The sequence below is a fragment of the Podarcis vaucheri genome (genome assembly GCF_965113315.1).
Source record: "Podarcis vaucheri genome assembly, chromosome: 8".
In the NCBI taxonomy this organism is placed as follows: domain Eukaryota; kingdom Metazoa; phylum Chordata; class Lepidosauria; order Squamata; family Lacertidae; genus Podarcis; species Podarcis vaucheri.
The window spans coordinates 92,303,388-92,319,679 of record NC_138766.1 but is presented as its reverse complement, the minus strand read 5'-3'; the positions used below and the strand labels follow the sequence as shown (position 1 = coordinate 92,319,679).

The 16,292-nt window shown below is 48.1% G+C and overlaps 1 protein-coding gene across 1 annotated transcript in view; it reads left to right on the top strand.

The window, feature by feature from the left end:
- The window catches only part of LOC309539818 (1-phosphatidylinositol 4,5-bisphosphate phosphodiesterase gamma-1-like), a gene marked incomplete at its 3' end in the record, with an annotated part of 80,312 nt that overhangs the window by 35,931 nt on the left and 28,089 nt on the right, over nucleotides 1–16,292 (top strand). Inside the window, exons 4-10 of the mRNA XM_082236148.1 lie at nucleotides 5,213–5,297; nucleotides 7,218–7,298; nucleotides 10,189–10,223; nucleotides 10,937–11,009; nucleotides 12,893–12,994; nucleotides 14,629–14,747; nucleotides 15,948–16,033. Of these exons, the coding sequence (XP_082092274.1) occupies nucleotides 5,213–5,297; nucleotides 7,218–7,298; nucleotides 10,189–10,223; nucleotides 10,937–11,009; nucleotides 12,893–12,994; nucleotides 14,629–14,747; nucleotides 15,948–16,033 (581 nt within the window). The remainder of the gene's footprint in view (nucleotides 1–5,212; nucleotides 5,298–7,217; nucleotides 7,299–10,188; nucleotides 10,224–10,936; nucleotides 11,010–12,892; nucleotides 12,995–14,628; nucleotides 14,748–15,947; nucleotides 16,034–16,292) is intronic.

Genomic DNA, 16,292 nt, shown 5'->3' with positions numbered 1-16,292 from the left:
AAACCATCGCAAGAGGTGTTGGAATTTTGGGAGGTTGGATAGTTATAATGGAATGGTCTCGGTGGTGGGGTGCACATGTTTATTCTCATTTATTTATGATTAATTCTTAATTTAATAAAATAACAACAACAACGTCAGCTTGACAGATTCATGGAGGGTAAGGCTATCGGTTACCCACTGTCTTGCCGGACATTTTCGGGAGAAGCTGCGTCCAGGGCAACTGTTTATCAGCTCCATCTGGTACGCAGCCTGAGACCCTCCCTGCCCGCAGAGTGTCTCGCCAGAGTGGTGCATGCTCTGATTATCTCCCACTTGGATTACTGCAATGCGCTCTATGTGGGGCTACCTTTGAAGGTGACCTGGAAACTACAACTAATCCAGAACGCAACAGCTAGACTGACGGCTGGGAGCGGCCACCGAGACCACATAACACCGGTCTTGAAAGACCTAAATTGGCTCCCAGTACGTTTCCGAGCACAATTCAAAGTGTTGGTGCTGACCTTGAAAGCCCTATACAGCCCTATACGGCCTTGGTCCTGTATACCTGAAGGAGCGTCTCCACCCCCATCGTTCTGCCCAGACACTGAGGTCCAGCTCCAAGGGCCTTCTGGTGGTTCCCTCACTGCGAGAAGCCAAGTTTCAGGGAACCAGGCAGAGGGCCTTCTCGGTAGTGGCACCCGCCCTGTGGAACGCCCTCCCACCAGATGTCAAAGAGAACAACAACTGCCAAACTTTTAGAAGACATCTGAAGGCAGCCCTGTTTCGGGAAGCTTTTAACGTTTAATAGGTTATTGTATTTTAGTGTTTTGTTGGATGCCGCCCAGAGTGGCTGGGGAAACCCAGCCAATTGGGTGGGGTATAAATAAAAAATTATTATTATTATTACTATTATTATTACTATTAAGCTTAGCTCAGTCGGTTAGAGCATGGCACTGATAATGCCTGCAAAGGTTTCTGAAATCAAGACGTCTCCACTCACATCTGGGGTTCCCAGCAGCAAAAGTGGAGGCGATTCCAGAGCCACGATACCATAATGGAAAAGGGCATGTGGTTTAGCTGTGATTCTTGCATTCACAGGCGGATTTAGGGCAACGCACCTGTTTCCACCACATTGGGCACCGAGCCGAGGGGGGTGGGTATACAGAACAGAAGTCGAGAGGTTCAATCCCTGTATGGGACAGCTGCATTTTCCTGCACTGCATGGGGTTGGACTAAATGATCCAAAACCCAGCCAGATGGGTGGGGTATAAATAATAAATTATTATTATTATTATTATTATTTTATTATTTAGCCAGCATGACTAAGCCGCTTCTGGCAAAACCAGAGCAGCACATGGAAACGCCGTTTACCTTCCCGCTGGAGCGGTACCTATTTATCTACTTGTGCCAGCGTGCTTTCAAACTGCTCGGTTGGCAGGAGCAGGGACCGAGCAACGGGAGCTCACCCTGTTGCAGGGATTCGAACCGCCGACCTTCTGATTGGCAAGCCCAAGAGGCTCTCTGGTTTAACCCACAGCGCTTACAATTCTGAGTGCTGGGAAAGAAGATCATAAGGTATGGGTGGGTAGATTCACAGGGGAGAATTCAGTCTGGTACTCTGGACCGAAGCCATTTAGGGATTCAAAAGTCAAGCCCAGCGCTTTTAATTGGGCCTCGGAGACACCTGATTTGCTTGCAGAACGCCCCAGGTTCAGTCTCCAGGAAGGGATGGGAATTTCCCCTTTCCTAAACCCTGGAGAATCCCTCCCAGTCAACATGGACAATGCAAGGCTAGACAGAGCACCAGCGGTTTGACTCGCCCCAGAGAGCTTCCTGCGTTTCTCATGCTTCAAAATTGACATCATGTCCGCTGACCGACCGCCGTTAACAGCCTTGGCAGCCACATTCCACGGTGGCTGCAACATCTGAGAGCTCTTGCTCATTTATTTATGTTCTAATTTATTTATTTCCATTTATGAATCATTTCCTATAAAGCCACTCTCCCAAGCCAGCCTCGTCTCAGGCCGTTTAAAAGCAATCTAGCCTGGATGTGACTAAGCAGCTGGCGTGTGAATTACTTGGGGCCAGATCACTTGCCTCAAGGAGAGATCCCAGCTGGCACGTCCGCTGAGGCTGGGAGGGGAGATTGGAGCTCATGGGGTCACGGGTTGGACAGGACCTCACCTGGAGTACTGTGTCCAGTTCTGGGCACCACAATTCAAGAATGACACTGACCAACTGGAACGTGTCCAGAGGAGGGCAACCAAAATGGTCAAAGGCCTGGAAACAATGCCTTATGAGGAATGGCTAAGGGAGCTGGGCATGTTTAGCCTGGAGAAGAGGAGGTGATATGATAGCCATGTTCAAATATATAAAAGGATGTCATATAGAGGAGGGAGAAAGGTTGTTTTCTGCTGCTCCAGAGAAGCTGCCACGGAGCAATGGATCCAAACTACAAGAAAGAAGATTCCACCTAAACATTAGGAAGAACTTCCTGACCGTAAGAGCTGTTCGACAGTGGAATTTGCTGCCAAGGAGTGTGGTGGAGTCTCCTTTTTTGGAGGTCTTTAAGCAGAGGCTTGACAACCATATGTCAGGAGTGCTTTGATGGTGTTTCCTGCTTGGCAGGGGGTTGGACTCGATGGCCCTTGTGGTCTCTTCCAACTCTAGGATTCTATGATTCTAGGAAGGAGCAGCTGGATCCAAGACTATGTGCAAAACTGTGAACCTGCAGTTTTCGGGAGAGGGCAGCCCCAAAATGATGGTGTGCTCACCCCAGAAGGAATAATAATCTGCGGCAACCATATGCTGACTGCTGGCTCACGTTCCCGCTTCTTAAATAGCAGCTCCCTGGTGCTGCAGGCCTCTGATTTGCTTTGCAAGACTTAGTATCCCCTTCATGCTGCCCCCCTTGATGCTTGCATGAAAACAGTGTTCATCAGAGTCACCGTATTTTTCGCTTTATAAGACGCACCAGACCATAAGACGCACCTAGTTTTTGGAGGAGGAAAACAAGAAAAAAAATATTCTGAATCCCAGAAGCCTGGACAGCAAGAGGGATCTGGCTTCTAACATAGCCTCTTGATGTTCTGGCTTCTGGGATGAAGGCTCCCCCTGCCCTCAAGAGGCTTTGTGTGGCTAAGCCATAAGCCAGGACAGCTGCGCAACGATCCCTCTTGCTGTCCTGGCTTATGGGATAGCCACGCACAGCCTCTCCTGGGCAGCGGGATGAAAGCTCCCCCAAGAGCCGCGCTCCCTTTAAAGAGCTTGCGGAGCGTGTGTGCCGCTCTTGGGGGCTTTTCCCCGAGGAGGGACTGACGGGCTGCCTTTCTCCCTCCTCGGGGAAAAGCCCCCAAGAGCCGCACACACGCTCCATGGGGCTCTTTAAAGGGAGTGCTGAGCAGAGCCTCCCACCTGCATTTGCTCCATAAGACACACACACATTTCACTTTACTTTTTAGGAGGGGGGAGTGTGTCTTATAGAGCGAAAAATACGGTAGCTTTTTGTAGCTGGAGTCAGTCCAAGACATCTCAGGCCAGGTTGGAAAAGACCAGCAAATTAGGGAGCAGGTCTTCCGGAACTCGCAGCTAAGGTGGTCTCTGAGCCGTGGGCCCTTGCCAGCCTTGCCGCTGTGCTCTGGCAGCCACAGCGCCTCCCCTTGGCCTCCCCTCTAGCCACAAAGCAGCTGCTGGCAGGCTGTCACCCCGGTGCAAGCAGGTCCAACTCTACAGAGACTGCGATCTACTCCCAATATAATGAAACTGGCAGTGATCTACCCATTGTCATTGCCCATAGTTGTTGATCTTTTTTGGGGAAGGGTTGACCAGAGTTTTTGAGCTTTTTTTAGTGGGGAATGATAACCAAAGTTATTGGGCTTTTGCGGGTAATGATTGCATAACATTGATCAGCAACCAGTCCGCAGCCCTCCCTCCTTTCCCCAATCGGACGTCGACAAAGGGAGAACTAGCTTTCAAAGCAGGGAAGGAGGCAGCGGAGGTAAATAGCGCCGGGGGCAAGGCGTGTCGTGATCGCTCAGGAGAAACACGGCTATCATTTTTATAACTCCCGCGATCGACCAGCCGCACTCCGGCAATCTCTGGCCACCCAGTAGTGGTACTTATCTCCAACTAAGCCAAAATGTATAAAACTAAGCCAAGTATGTGTCGGAAGTGCAAAATGATAGAAGGAACATTCTTTCCTATGTGGTGGCCTTGCAAAAGAAAAAGGGAAAAGCTAAGGGGTGTTGGGAAATGATATATTAATGAGATTAAAGAGATGTTTAAGTTGATGATTCCCAAGAAAACCCGAAGCTTTTCTTTTAGGAATTATAGATAATGATGTTCCAAAAGAGATGGTTAACTTATTTATGTATACAACGACAGCAGCACAAATGTTGTATGCCCAAAGATAGGAAGAAGGAGATGTTCCAGCGAGAGAAGATTGGCTTTTGAAAACGATGGAGTACGTGGGACTGTCAAGATTGACAGCAAAGTTTAGAGACCCAAATGGCGAAAAATACCCTGAGGACTAGAGACGTTTTATTGAGTATTTAAAGAACTATTATAGCAAGAGGAAAATGCAAGCAGGACTTGAAATATGAGCTACAGTGTAAATTATTAAGACAAATGGGTTAATTTGAATGCATAGGCGATATATTGCAGCATTTAAGAGTAAATATGGAAACCATGGAAGGGGAGGAAGGGAAGTCAATTGATAAAGTAACTTAAGGTCTATGCTACACACACACACACTGTATTTTTCCGTCTATAAGACGCCCCCATGTATAAGACGCCCCCTATTTTTGGGGACTCCGATTTGAGAAAATGGGGGGAGATACTATCTGTATATAAGACGAGCCCAGATTATTTTAGAGTAAAAAAACAGTCATATACACTGAAAGGTATGGTATATATATGAATTGAATTTTATTATTACGGTCACAGACTAGTTCCGGCTCACTTACAATATTAGCAAAATCGTAAAACACAACAGGAATACATTGAATTGCAATTGGGTATAACAAAGACAATTCAGATATAGCGGCAATTATAAATATATATTAAGTCTTGATCATATATAATTTTTTAAAAAATGGGGGTACCATTTTCGGCCTGTAGTGCAAGGGTGAGTAGATCCTGGCCGGTCCAGAAAGGGGGGGGGGGCTTTGTTCTCTGTGTCTCTGTCACACACAATGAAGACCCCTGACTCCATGTTCCTGTCTCTGTATTTCAGCATCACCCCCAAGGATCTGAAGGCCATGTTGCCGCAGGTCAACTACCGTGTGCCTAACATGAGATTCCTCCGGGACAAGCTTCTGGTAAGGAAACCCCTCTCCTCGTTTTTCCTTCTCGCTCTGACCTCAGAAGAGGAAAGCTCTCGGCAATGAGGGGATCTGCTAAAAAAGAAGCTGGCGGAGAAAGTCAGGGCTGCTTGGGGATATTCCAAACCACAATGACAGGAGCTCAGCTGGAATCGGGAAAGCCCAGGAGGATGCCAGCATGCCTAATGAGCCGAGTCGAGGAAGCTTTTAGGCAGAAGGCGACTTCCTTCTGAAAGCGGAAGTCTGGTTTAAATAAGGAGAGCAAAAAGGGAACACAAACTTTGGTAGGAAGTAATTGTACTGGGTTGAGGACGCGGGTGGCGCTGTGGGCTAAAGCCCCAGCGCCTAGGGCTTGCCGATCGAAAGGTCGGCGGTTCGAATCCCCGCGGCGGGGTGCGCTCCCGCTGCTCGGTCCCAGCGCCTGCCCACCTAGCAGTTCGAAAGCACCCCCGGGGGCAAGTAGATAAATAGGTACCGCTTACCAGCGGGAAGGTAAACGGCGTTCCGTGTGCGGCTCTGGCTCGCCAGAGCAGCGTTGTCACGCTGGCCACGTGACCCGGAAGTGTCTTCGGACAGCGCTGGCCCCCGGCCAATAGATGTGAGATGGGTGCACAAACCCCAGAGTCTGTCAAGACTGGCCCGTTCGGGCAGGGGTACCTTTACCTTTACTAATTGTACTGGGCATGTGTCTTCCGAGAAGGCGGGGTGGGCAGCACTCACAGTGTTGGGATCGGGGCCAGTAACATAGGGTCCCACTCCTCCTGGGCTGACTCTGTGCATTTAGCCAACCTAAAACTACCAGACTTTTAGAAGACATCTGAAGACAGCCCTGTTTAGGGAAGCTTTTAATGTTTGATGTATTACGGTATTAGGTTGAGAGTTAGGGTGTAATCTTCAACACCTCCCTTTCCATGGAGGCGCAGATTGCAGCTATAACAAAGGTGGCATTTTTTCATCTCCGCCAAGCTAAGCAGTTGGCTCCTTACCTCTCTCGCCCTGACTTAGCCACTGTGATCCACGTAACGGTCACCTCCAGACTGGATTATTGTAACTCGCTCTACGTGGGGCTGCCCTTGAGACTGACTCAGAAACTCCAGCGGGTGCAGAATGCCGCGGCGAGACTCCTTACGGGGTCGTTGCCACGGGATCACACTCACCCGGTGCTCTACCAGCTGCACTGGCTCCTGGTGGAGTACAGGGTCAGGTTCAAGGTGATGGTTTTAACCTTTAAAGCCCTATACGGCCTAGGACCCTCGTACCTGCGGGACTGCCTCTCCTGGTATGCCCCACAGAAGACCTTACGGTCTGCAAATAAAAACATCCTGAAGGTCCCAGGACTGAAGGTCCCTAGGCTGGCCTCAACTAGAGCCAGGGCTTTCTCGGCTGTGGCCCCGATTTGGTGGTCCCAAGAGACTAGGGCCCTTCGGGACTTGACATCTTTCTACAGGGCCTGCAAGATGGAGTTGTTCCACCAGGTCAAGGCACAGCCTGACTCCCTCCTTTGGCAATCTTCACAGAATCTCTAGCCCAAAGGTTGCCATCAATTTAATTTGAATTAATTTTATAATGAATGATTTTAGAATGTTGTACTATTTTATTGTTGTTAGCCGCCCTGAGCCTGGCTTCAGCTGGGGAGGGCGGGATATAAATAAATTTTATTATTATTATTATTATTATTATTATTATTATTTTACTATTTTGTTGGAAGCCGCCCAGAGTGGCTGGGGAAGCCCAGCCAGATGGGCAGGGTATAAATAAATTATTATTATTATTATTATTATTATTATTATTATTATTATTATTATTATTAAAGGCTCCAGCATTACATTACCTGAGACTGGGGGGGGGGGGGGCTGATCCGTGCTCAGTCAAAGCAAACCTCATTAACCCTGCCCTTTTTGTCTTCTGCCCACGCAGGAGGTCGAAGTCCGGAATGAAATCACCTTCAGCCACTTTGCACACTTCTATAAAAACCTGATGTTTGATGCTCAGAAATCGGTAAGGACATTTGGGACACTGTTTTGAGTTCTGTTGAGCTGCTGTAGAGTTTTTATTGACCAGCTTTAAAAAGTAAAAGTTCTTTTTTGGGGTGGTTCCTTTCTTGTGATAGTTGCAGGGTTTTCTCACACTTTTTAGAAAGCTAGCCTGAGAATAACAACAACAACAATAGTAATAATACAGTAGTACCTCCGGTTGCGAACAGGATCTGTTCCAGAGCTCCAGTTGGATCCCAAGGTTTCCGCAACCAGAGGGACCGCTTCTGCGCATGCATGCGTGGTAATAACCCGAAAATATACTTCCAGGTTTGCTGCTTACCTATCCCGAAGTTTATGTAACCGGAGGGATACGTAAGTGGAGGTACTTTTTATTGATATTTAATAATATTGATATGTAATAATGATATCTATCTATCTATCTATCTATTTATTTATTTATTTATACATACATACATACATACATACATACATACATACATACCCCTGCCCATCTGGTTTCCCCAGCCACTCTGGGAGGCTCCCAACCAAATATTAAAAACATAATACAGCATTAAACATTAAAAACTTCCCTAAACAGGACTGCCTTCAGATGTCTTCTAAAAGTCAGTTACAGTGGTGCCTCGCAAGACGAAAAGAATCCGTTCCGCGAGTCTCTTCGTCTTGCGGTTTTTTCGTCTTGCGAAGCAAGCCCATTAGCGGCTTAGCGGATTAGCGCTATTAGCGGCTTAGCGGGCTTAGCGGATCAGCTGATAAGCGGCTTAGCGGATCAGCTGATAAGCGGTTTAGCGGCTTAGGATCAGCTGATAAGCGGCTTAGCGGCTTGGGGAAAAGGGGGGGAGGGAAAAAACCCCGCAGGAACTCATAAGACATTTTCGTCTTGCGAAGCAAGCCCATAGGAAATTTGTTTTGCGAAGCACCTCCAAAACGGAAAACCCTTTCGTCTAGCGGGTTTTCCGTCTTGCGAGGCATTCGTCTTGCGGGGCACCACTGTAGTTGTTTATTTCCTTGACATCTGACGGAAGAGGCAGAGGGCCTTCTCGGTGGTGGCACCTGCCCTGTGGAATGCCCTCCCAGTGCCGAAAGAGCACAGTCCTCTTTGTCCAGCAGAGTCAGGCATTGCTCTCTTGAGGGGGTGACACTTAAGTGAATACATGACAAGAAAGGATCCTTTCCCCCTAAAGTCCTCATAGCACCCTCAGCCTCAGAGATGCGGCTCGTATGCGTATCGTTTTCTTCGCCAAACTTGGCCAAAACATCTCCCTTTCACACCTCTGGCGATGGTTTGCCGTTAATTGGGGTGCTGCTTAAAAATCTGTCCTTAAAGCATTAACCGACCATTGGTCCTCGGTCCTGGTTAAAGTTTGCTGCCCTGTCCTCCTTTTATGCATTGTCTGAATTTGAAATGGCAAAAAAATAAAACGTATAAACATTTTCAGCCTTAATACCAAGCGTAGAAGAATGGCGGCAGAAGGTAATGGACTATGCAGAAATAGCCAAATTAACAGGGGAAATTAGACAACAGGGCGAGGAAACATTTCAAAAAGAATGGGAAAAATTTATGTTGTATATAGGAAAGATAAGATGAAATAGGGAAACCAGTAGAATTGTAAATAAACCTCATAACGGGAAAGATTAAGAAACGTGATGGATAATAAAAATAAGAAGAAGCAAAATGTATAAGGAGATTAATATAACAGTAGTTTTAAATGAATACAGACAGTTTTATATGTTTATGGATATACTATGGACAAATATGGAAAATGAATAACAATATACAAAATGGATGGAAATAATGCGATAAAATTATATGTGATATAAAAAACCAGAAGAAGGAAGGAGGGAAGTCAGCGCTTAGGAGCAAGTATAAATGTAAAATGCAACACATTATGTGTATGTGGAGAGACGCGGGTGGCGCTGTGGGCTAAACCACTGAGCCTAGGACTTGCCGATCAGAAGGTTGGTGGTTCGAATCCCCATGACGGGGTGAGCTCCCGTTGCTCGGTCCCAGCTGCTGCCAACCTAGCAGTTCGAAAGCACGTCAAAGTGCAAGTAGATAAATACCGGTAGGTGTGAAGGTAAACGGCGTTTCCATGCGCTGCTCTAGTTCGCCAGAAGTGGCTTAGTCCTGCTGGCCACATGACCCGGAAGCTGTACACTGGCTCCCTTGGCCAATAAAGCGAGTTGAGCGCTGCAACCCCAGAGTCGGCCACGACTGGACCTAATGGTCAGGGCTCCCTTTACCTTTACCTTTATGTGTACAGTGGTGCCTTGCAAGACGAAATTAATTCGTTCCGCAAGTTTTTTCTTCTTGCGAGTTTTTCGTCTTGCGAAGCACAGTTTCCCATAGGAATGCATTGAAAATCAATCAATGCGTTCCTATGGAGACCGTCCAGGGACAGAGGGGAAGCGCCGCGCGCCTTCCCCTCTGTCCCCGGACCTGTTTAAAGCAAGGGGCGGCAGGGAGAAGATTGCTTCTCCCCGTTGCCTGCCCCCAATCTCCGGGGACAGAGGGGAAGGCGCACGCGCCTTCCCCTCTGTCCCCGGACCTGTTTTAAAGCAAGGGAAGGGGCAGCGGGGAGAATCGCTTCTCCCCGTTGCCGCCCCTTGGTTCAAAAGGGGTCCGGGGAGAGAGGGGAAGGCGCGCTGCGCTTCCCCGCCAACCCTGGAGCTTGCGGGGCAAGCTTCATTTTGCGAAGCAAGCCCATAGGGAAATGTGTCTTGCGAAGCGGCTAAGAAAACGAAAAACTCCTTCGTCTAGCGAGTTTTTCGTCTTCCGAGGCGTTCATCTTGCGGGGTACCACTTATGTGGAGTATGTAACCAGAAAACATTAGCAGCCTTGCCCATGTCCTGATTGCATTGCTGATCGCCGTGTCGCTTCTTTACGTTTCAGATCATTGAGCAGCTGGAGTTGTCCTTCCCCTTACGGTAAGTAGGAACCTCCCTGAAGCTGGGATCGCTTACTTCCTGTCCCTTTGCCTGAGTCTCCATGTGTTCGTTGAAACGAAAAGAGCAGCACAGATCAGGAAGGGTGTTGGCAGGTTTGGTGAGCTGCCTCCCTTCCCTCCCACCTGGTGCCCACTAGATTTTCTGGACTACAGCTCCCACCAAACACAGCATCATAGATCCACGCTGCCTGGGCCTGGTGGGAGTTGTAAAACACCCCAATGTTCTGGGGGGCACCGGGTTGGAGAAGGCTGTTAGAAAGAAGCTAGAAAGGTCGTAACAGCTTCTTTGAAACACCAGATTTGGATAAAACCTTCCAGCCCAGGATCCATTTTCCCAAAGTGGTTAACCCAGAAACATGAGTGCAACAGCAGCACTCTCCTTGTGAGTCCCAGTAAGCGGTAATTACTGGTATACTGGTTCTGCAGAAGGAAGTTCTATAGAGGACCAAGAGTAAACTAACCTCAAGGGATTTGTCTAATTTTCTGGAAAGCCATCTCAGATAAATGCATGGGTTTCAAAGGCAGGCCAAAGGAACTGGGTATAATGTCCTGGGTCCTTCCGCTCCAGTTTTCTCGTCTTATGAACAGGCTCAGACTTCACAAAATGTCCTGTGCATGGGTTTTTGTGTGGTTGGGTTTATGGGGCATCGCCAGGTGGATTTTTGTGGCTACTCTCTTCGACTCTCTCCCTAGCAACGTGGACCGGCCAGAACTCTGCCAGATCACGCTGTACGACTTCCAGAAGTTCCTGCAATACGACCAGAAGGTATTTGCAAAGAGAGGAGCGCTTAGTTAATTCTGCGGAGGAAGGTTGGGCTTGGGAGAGCCTCTCCTGCTCAGAGTAGCACAACAGAGAAAGATCCGCTTGTCCCCGAAAGTAACGCATTAACCAGCTTTCCTTGGTAACTGACAGCCAGCAGGTAGGACATTGGAGACCAAGAGACCAAGGTTGGCATGCAACCAAGGAAACGGGGGCAATTGGTAGGCCCCCAGCTGGCTCCAGCCCACCAGCCGGTGTGCCAGGCGATCTCTAGTCCTTGGTGCAGCATCAGTGACCTGAGCTTCAGAAGCTAGGGCACGCTACACAGCAGAGTAAACGCTATGCAACAGAAGTGGCAGGAGACGTTGTGTGAGCATATTTACAAGCAGTTTATTCAGCATAGGACCCCTGGCCATTAGTTCCAGTTGTGGCCGACTCTGGGGTTGTGGCGCTCATCTCACTTTACTGGCTGAGGGAGCCGGCGCACAGCTTCCGGGTCATGTGGCCAGTATGACTAAGCTGCTGCTGGCGAAGCAGAGCAGCGCACGGAAACACCGTTTACCTTCCCGCTGGAGTGGTACCTATTTATCTACTTGCACTTTGACGTGCTTTTGAACTGCTAGGTGGGCAGGAGCTGGGACCGAGCAACTGGAGCTCACCCCGTCGCAGGGATTTGAACCGCCGACCTCCTGATCGGCCAGTCCTAGGCTCTGTGGTTTAACCCACAGCGCCACCCGCCTCCCAGGTTTTTCAGCATACATCAGGACAAAAGGAATCCAATCTCCTTTGTGTCCAAAGCAAAACAGCAAAAGCATAAGCTATACACAAAGCTGTGCTGGAGTGTAAACAGACATGTGACATACAACAATTCCACACGTCTGTTCTTAAAGTGGAACAGAATATCCCAACACTTTTCGGATTTGGCAGTAAATCATCCAACCACTTGATGCTCTTACACTGTGAAAGCAGCTAACATCATGGTGATGCTAATTCAAAACAGCTGCAGTGGCGCCCGCTTGGAGAAGGCTGTGCTCTACCAGTTGGGTCCTCTCTGTTGCTTTGCAATGAAGGTTGGATTTCTCTAGTTACAGCAATCACAGGATTCGTTTTCAGCCTGGAGAGATTTCACCCAGAGTCTCTCTCTGTGATGAGCTCTGATGTCGCTCTTACATACCTTTTCAATTATTATTTTTTATAGTTTTTTATTGGCATATATTCAAAGACGTACAGAAATACAGTACATACCCATTACAACGTATATTTTGTATAATATACTGAAATAAAGCAGCTACTAATAAAGCAAAAATAATACAGGGCTAATTCAGCCAGCTAGCCCTGGTATTCATCTAATGTTTATTGCATGGATTTCCCCCCTAAATTGATGTTGAATTCTGAATTTATTGTTCTTCACATTTTATACTGTATTTTATGCTGTTTTTTGTTGCATCAATTAAGTGTTTTAAATTTGCTGTTAGCCGCCCTGAGCCTGGTTTTCTGAACTGGGAAGGGCGGGGTATGAATTAAAATTTATTTATTTATTTACTTACTTACTTAATATAAGAAAGAGCAAGGGCAGAAAGGAGAAAAAGAAATAACTAACGAGAGAGAGAGAGGGCCAAAGAGGGGAAAGAGAGAAAAGGATTAAATAAAGATAAACAAAGATAAAAGGCTGTCTTTTCTGGCTCTCTGTCCTGCAGCCAGATAACAGCCAACCATTCTGTCTCCTATAAACTAGTATATTTTTTCAATCTTCAGATCCAGGTTTTACAAGTTCGTTTTCTCTTTCACGCGAAGATCATTACTGAGCATTTGTTAATTCCTTACGGACCTTTTGCGTGAGAGAGGAGCTTCTTACTTAACAGCACTGCCCTCCTTGCCTTTCCCTCCAGGAGCCGTGGGCAAGTGACATTGCCAAAGTCCGGGAGTTCATGTGCAACTACCTCCGGGATCCCTTCAGCGACATGGCGGAGCCCTTCTTCCAGTTGGACGAGGTGGGTGGCACCCTCCCCTCCCCTCCCCACCCTGTGGGGCACCAGAAGTCAGCTCACCATAGAGGATGCCCTGCCAGCTTCCATTCTGTGGACGCAACCACAGAAAGCGCACTTCAGTGTCTTCCAATTAACTCCAAGGCATTGCAGCTTGGATCTCGAGCTTCCATGAGCTGAGCTCTGCTCACAGGAGAACCCCATGGAAGGAGCAGCAACTTTAACCGACCTGCTCTTCTCCTTGCAGCCCTCTGTGCCCCTGTAAAGGCTTGTGGGACTACAAGGAAGATGGCATAGGGGGCTACAGGGAGACTTGGCAAACATTCCCCTCCCCATAACCTCTAGTGGGAGGCAGTTCCCCTTTCGAGCAGAAGGAACCAACTCTTGGAATTTAACAGCCTAATTGGAATTTCACTCATGTGTTCACCAGCCATATAACACCGGTCCTGAAAGACCTACATTGGCTCCCAGTACGTTTCTGAGCACAGTTCAAAGTGTTGGTGCTGACCTTTAAAGCCCTAAACGGCCTCGGTCCAGTAGACCTGAAGGAGCGTCTCCACCCCCATCGTTCAGCCCGGACACTGAGGTCCAGCGCTGAGGGCCTTCTGGTGGTTCCCTCATTGCGAGAAGTGAGGTTACAGGGAACCAGGCAGAGGGCCTTCTTGGTGGTGGCACCCGCCCTGTGGAACGCCCTCCCAGCAGATGTCAAGGAAATAAACAACTATCTGGCATTTAGAACTATCTGGCAGCTGTTGTAAACAAAAATCTGCCCTTATTCCCTTATGGGGGACACAAGAGCCCTTTGCAGGTTTTGCATCGGTCAGAGAAAATATCAGAGGCCAACCAGAGAATATTGAGAAGCAAAGCAGCTAGTAAGACTGATCTTCATTGAATTGTTGCAACAGGGTCCCCTTCACACGCAGGAGGAGGAGGACCCCGAACCAAGGCGTGCCCGCCGTTATATAGACATTTTAAATTGCCCGCCCTGGAGTCCACCCCCAGAAACATCATACATACATCACAGAAAGGGCAGTCTACAACAGAAATCTGAGCGCGTTGTTTACCTCCTGTCTGGCAGGTTACCTGTTAATGCTCTCTTGATTGGATACCCTGGGAAGCCTGGCCAGTCTTTTGTAATGATAAATACTTAGTTCCTGAGCCAGGTCACAGGCTCACCCTATTCATACACAGATATACCCTTAAGACAGGATTTGTGAAGGAAAAGACAATGGGGAGGCTTTTCCATTTTCCTTGACCTTGCAGAGAAATCATTTGGTCAGTTTGAGAGTCAAAACAGCCCAGGGCTGTTTTCCTGGGCTGCTTCAGACATGTGGTTTATATTTATGTACATGTTTACTTGGTATATTTATGAACATTTATTTTATATATATATAAGACCTTAAATTTTTTATTTCACAACCTCTTTAGGGAAGTTTTTAATGTCTGATGTTTTATCGCTTTATTATTAGTAGCATTATCATTAATTGGGAGCAGCAATTAATTAATTGTGGGAAGAAGGACTCATGTAAATGAGGACTCCAGCCAGACCACATCTGTGGTGCTCACCTAATTCTGAGAGTCTTTATCCCATTCCCCAGCTGACCTCTAACTGGTTCCTCTCTCCCCACTGCTCCCCACAGTTCCTGACGTTCCTGTTCTCCAAAGAAAACATGGTCATGGACTCCAGGTTCGACCGAGTGGTGCCGGAAGAAATGAACTACCCCTTGACTCAGTACTGGATCTCGTCCTCCCATAACACGTAAGAGCATCTCTGGGCAACAGGGTCTTTTGCTCAGGGGGCGGCCTCAGTTGTGTTGAAGCGAGGCTGCTGGGTCGAAGCACCAGAACTTCTGAACGCCAGCCCAGCTACAGCGGCACAGCTGGCAGGGCCCCTGGGTCTTGCAAGGGAACCATGGAATCACAGAATTGGAGAGCTGGAAGGGACCCGCAAGGGGGATCGAGTCCAGCCCCCTGCAATGCAGAAATCACAGCTTTTTTAAAATCCCTGATAGATGGCCACCCGACCTCTGTTTAAAAACCTCCGGCGAAAGAGAGTCCACATTCTGAGGGCGTCCATTCCACAGTTGCACATCTCTTATCCTAATGTCTAGCCAGAATATCCTCTCTTATCCTTGGACTCACAACTGTCCATGGAGGCGCAGGTCAGTTCTGTGTCCAGGGCAGCTGTTTACCAGCTCCATCTGGTACGTAGCCTGAGACCCTCCCTGCCCGCAGAAAGTCTCACCAGAGTGGTGCATGCTCTGGTTATCTACCGCTTGGACTACTGCAATGCGCTCTACATGGGGCTACCTTTGAAGGTGACCCAGAAACTACAACTAATCCAGAATGCGGCAGCTAGACTGGTGACTGGGAGCGGCCGCCAAGACCATATAACACCAGTCTTGAAAAACCTACACTGGCTCCCAGTACATTTCCGGAGCCCAATTCAAAGTGTTGGTGCTGACCTTTAAAGCCCTAAACGGCCTTGGTCCAGTATACCTGAAGGAGCGTCTCCACCCCCATCATTCAGCCCGGACACTGAGCTCCAGCTCTGAAGGGTTTCTGGCAGTTCCCTCACTGCGAGAAGTGAGGTTACAGGGAACCAATACAGAACAACAAACCCCTGTGTTGCAAACTTAACACAACAAACAATACAAGCAACACGCAGACCCGTATACTAGATAGCACTGTAATTCTTATTGCATAATATACATGATTTAGTAACAAAAACAAAATGTGTGCACTTGTAAATATATTTGAAATCAATTGAACACACGTCTGTCAATCTTTGAAAGTCCACAGAAGTATAAGAAGTCTGTGGGTGGAAACAGTCAGATTATCCGGGATCCCTGTCCGTTGTTATTCACCTACTACTTCGGCACCATGAACGCCTAAAAAAAGCTTTACCGCTTAGCCCACAGGATAGCATCTCTTACTTAGGTGTCTCTGCATCTTACAGGTATCTCACGGGGGACCAGTTCTCCAGCGAATCCTCTCTTGAAGCCTACTCCCGCTGCCTCCGGATGGGGTGCCGCTGCATAGAATGTGAGTCTGACTTTTGGGGATCTTGCCCCAGCTTGGCTTCCGGGTGCCAGCTGCTGGAAACCACAAGTTGAGAGAGTTGCTCTTGGGCTCGAATCCTGATTGTGGGTTTCCAATTGCGGGCACTTGGTTGGCCACGGTAAGAACAGGATGCTGGACTCAGCAAGCCGGTGGCCTGATCCTGCAGGCTCTTTCTAGGTTCTTAATTTGTTATTTATTTGGCGCATTTGTACCCCACGTTTCTGTTGGGATGCTGCCAGGG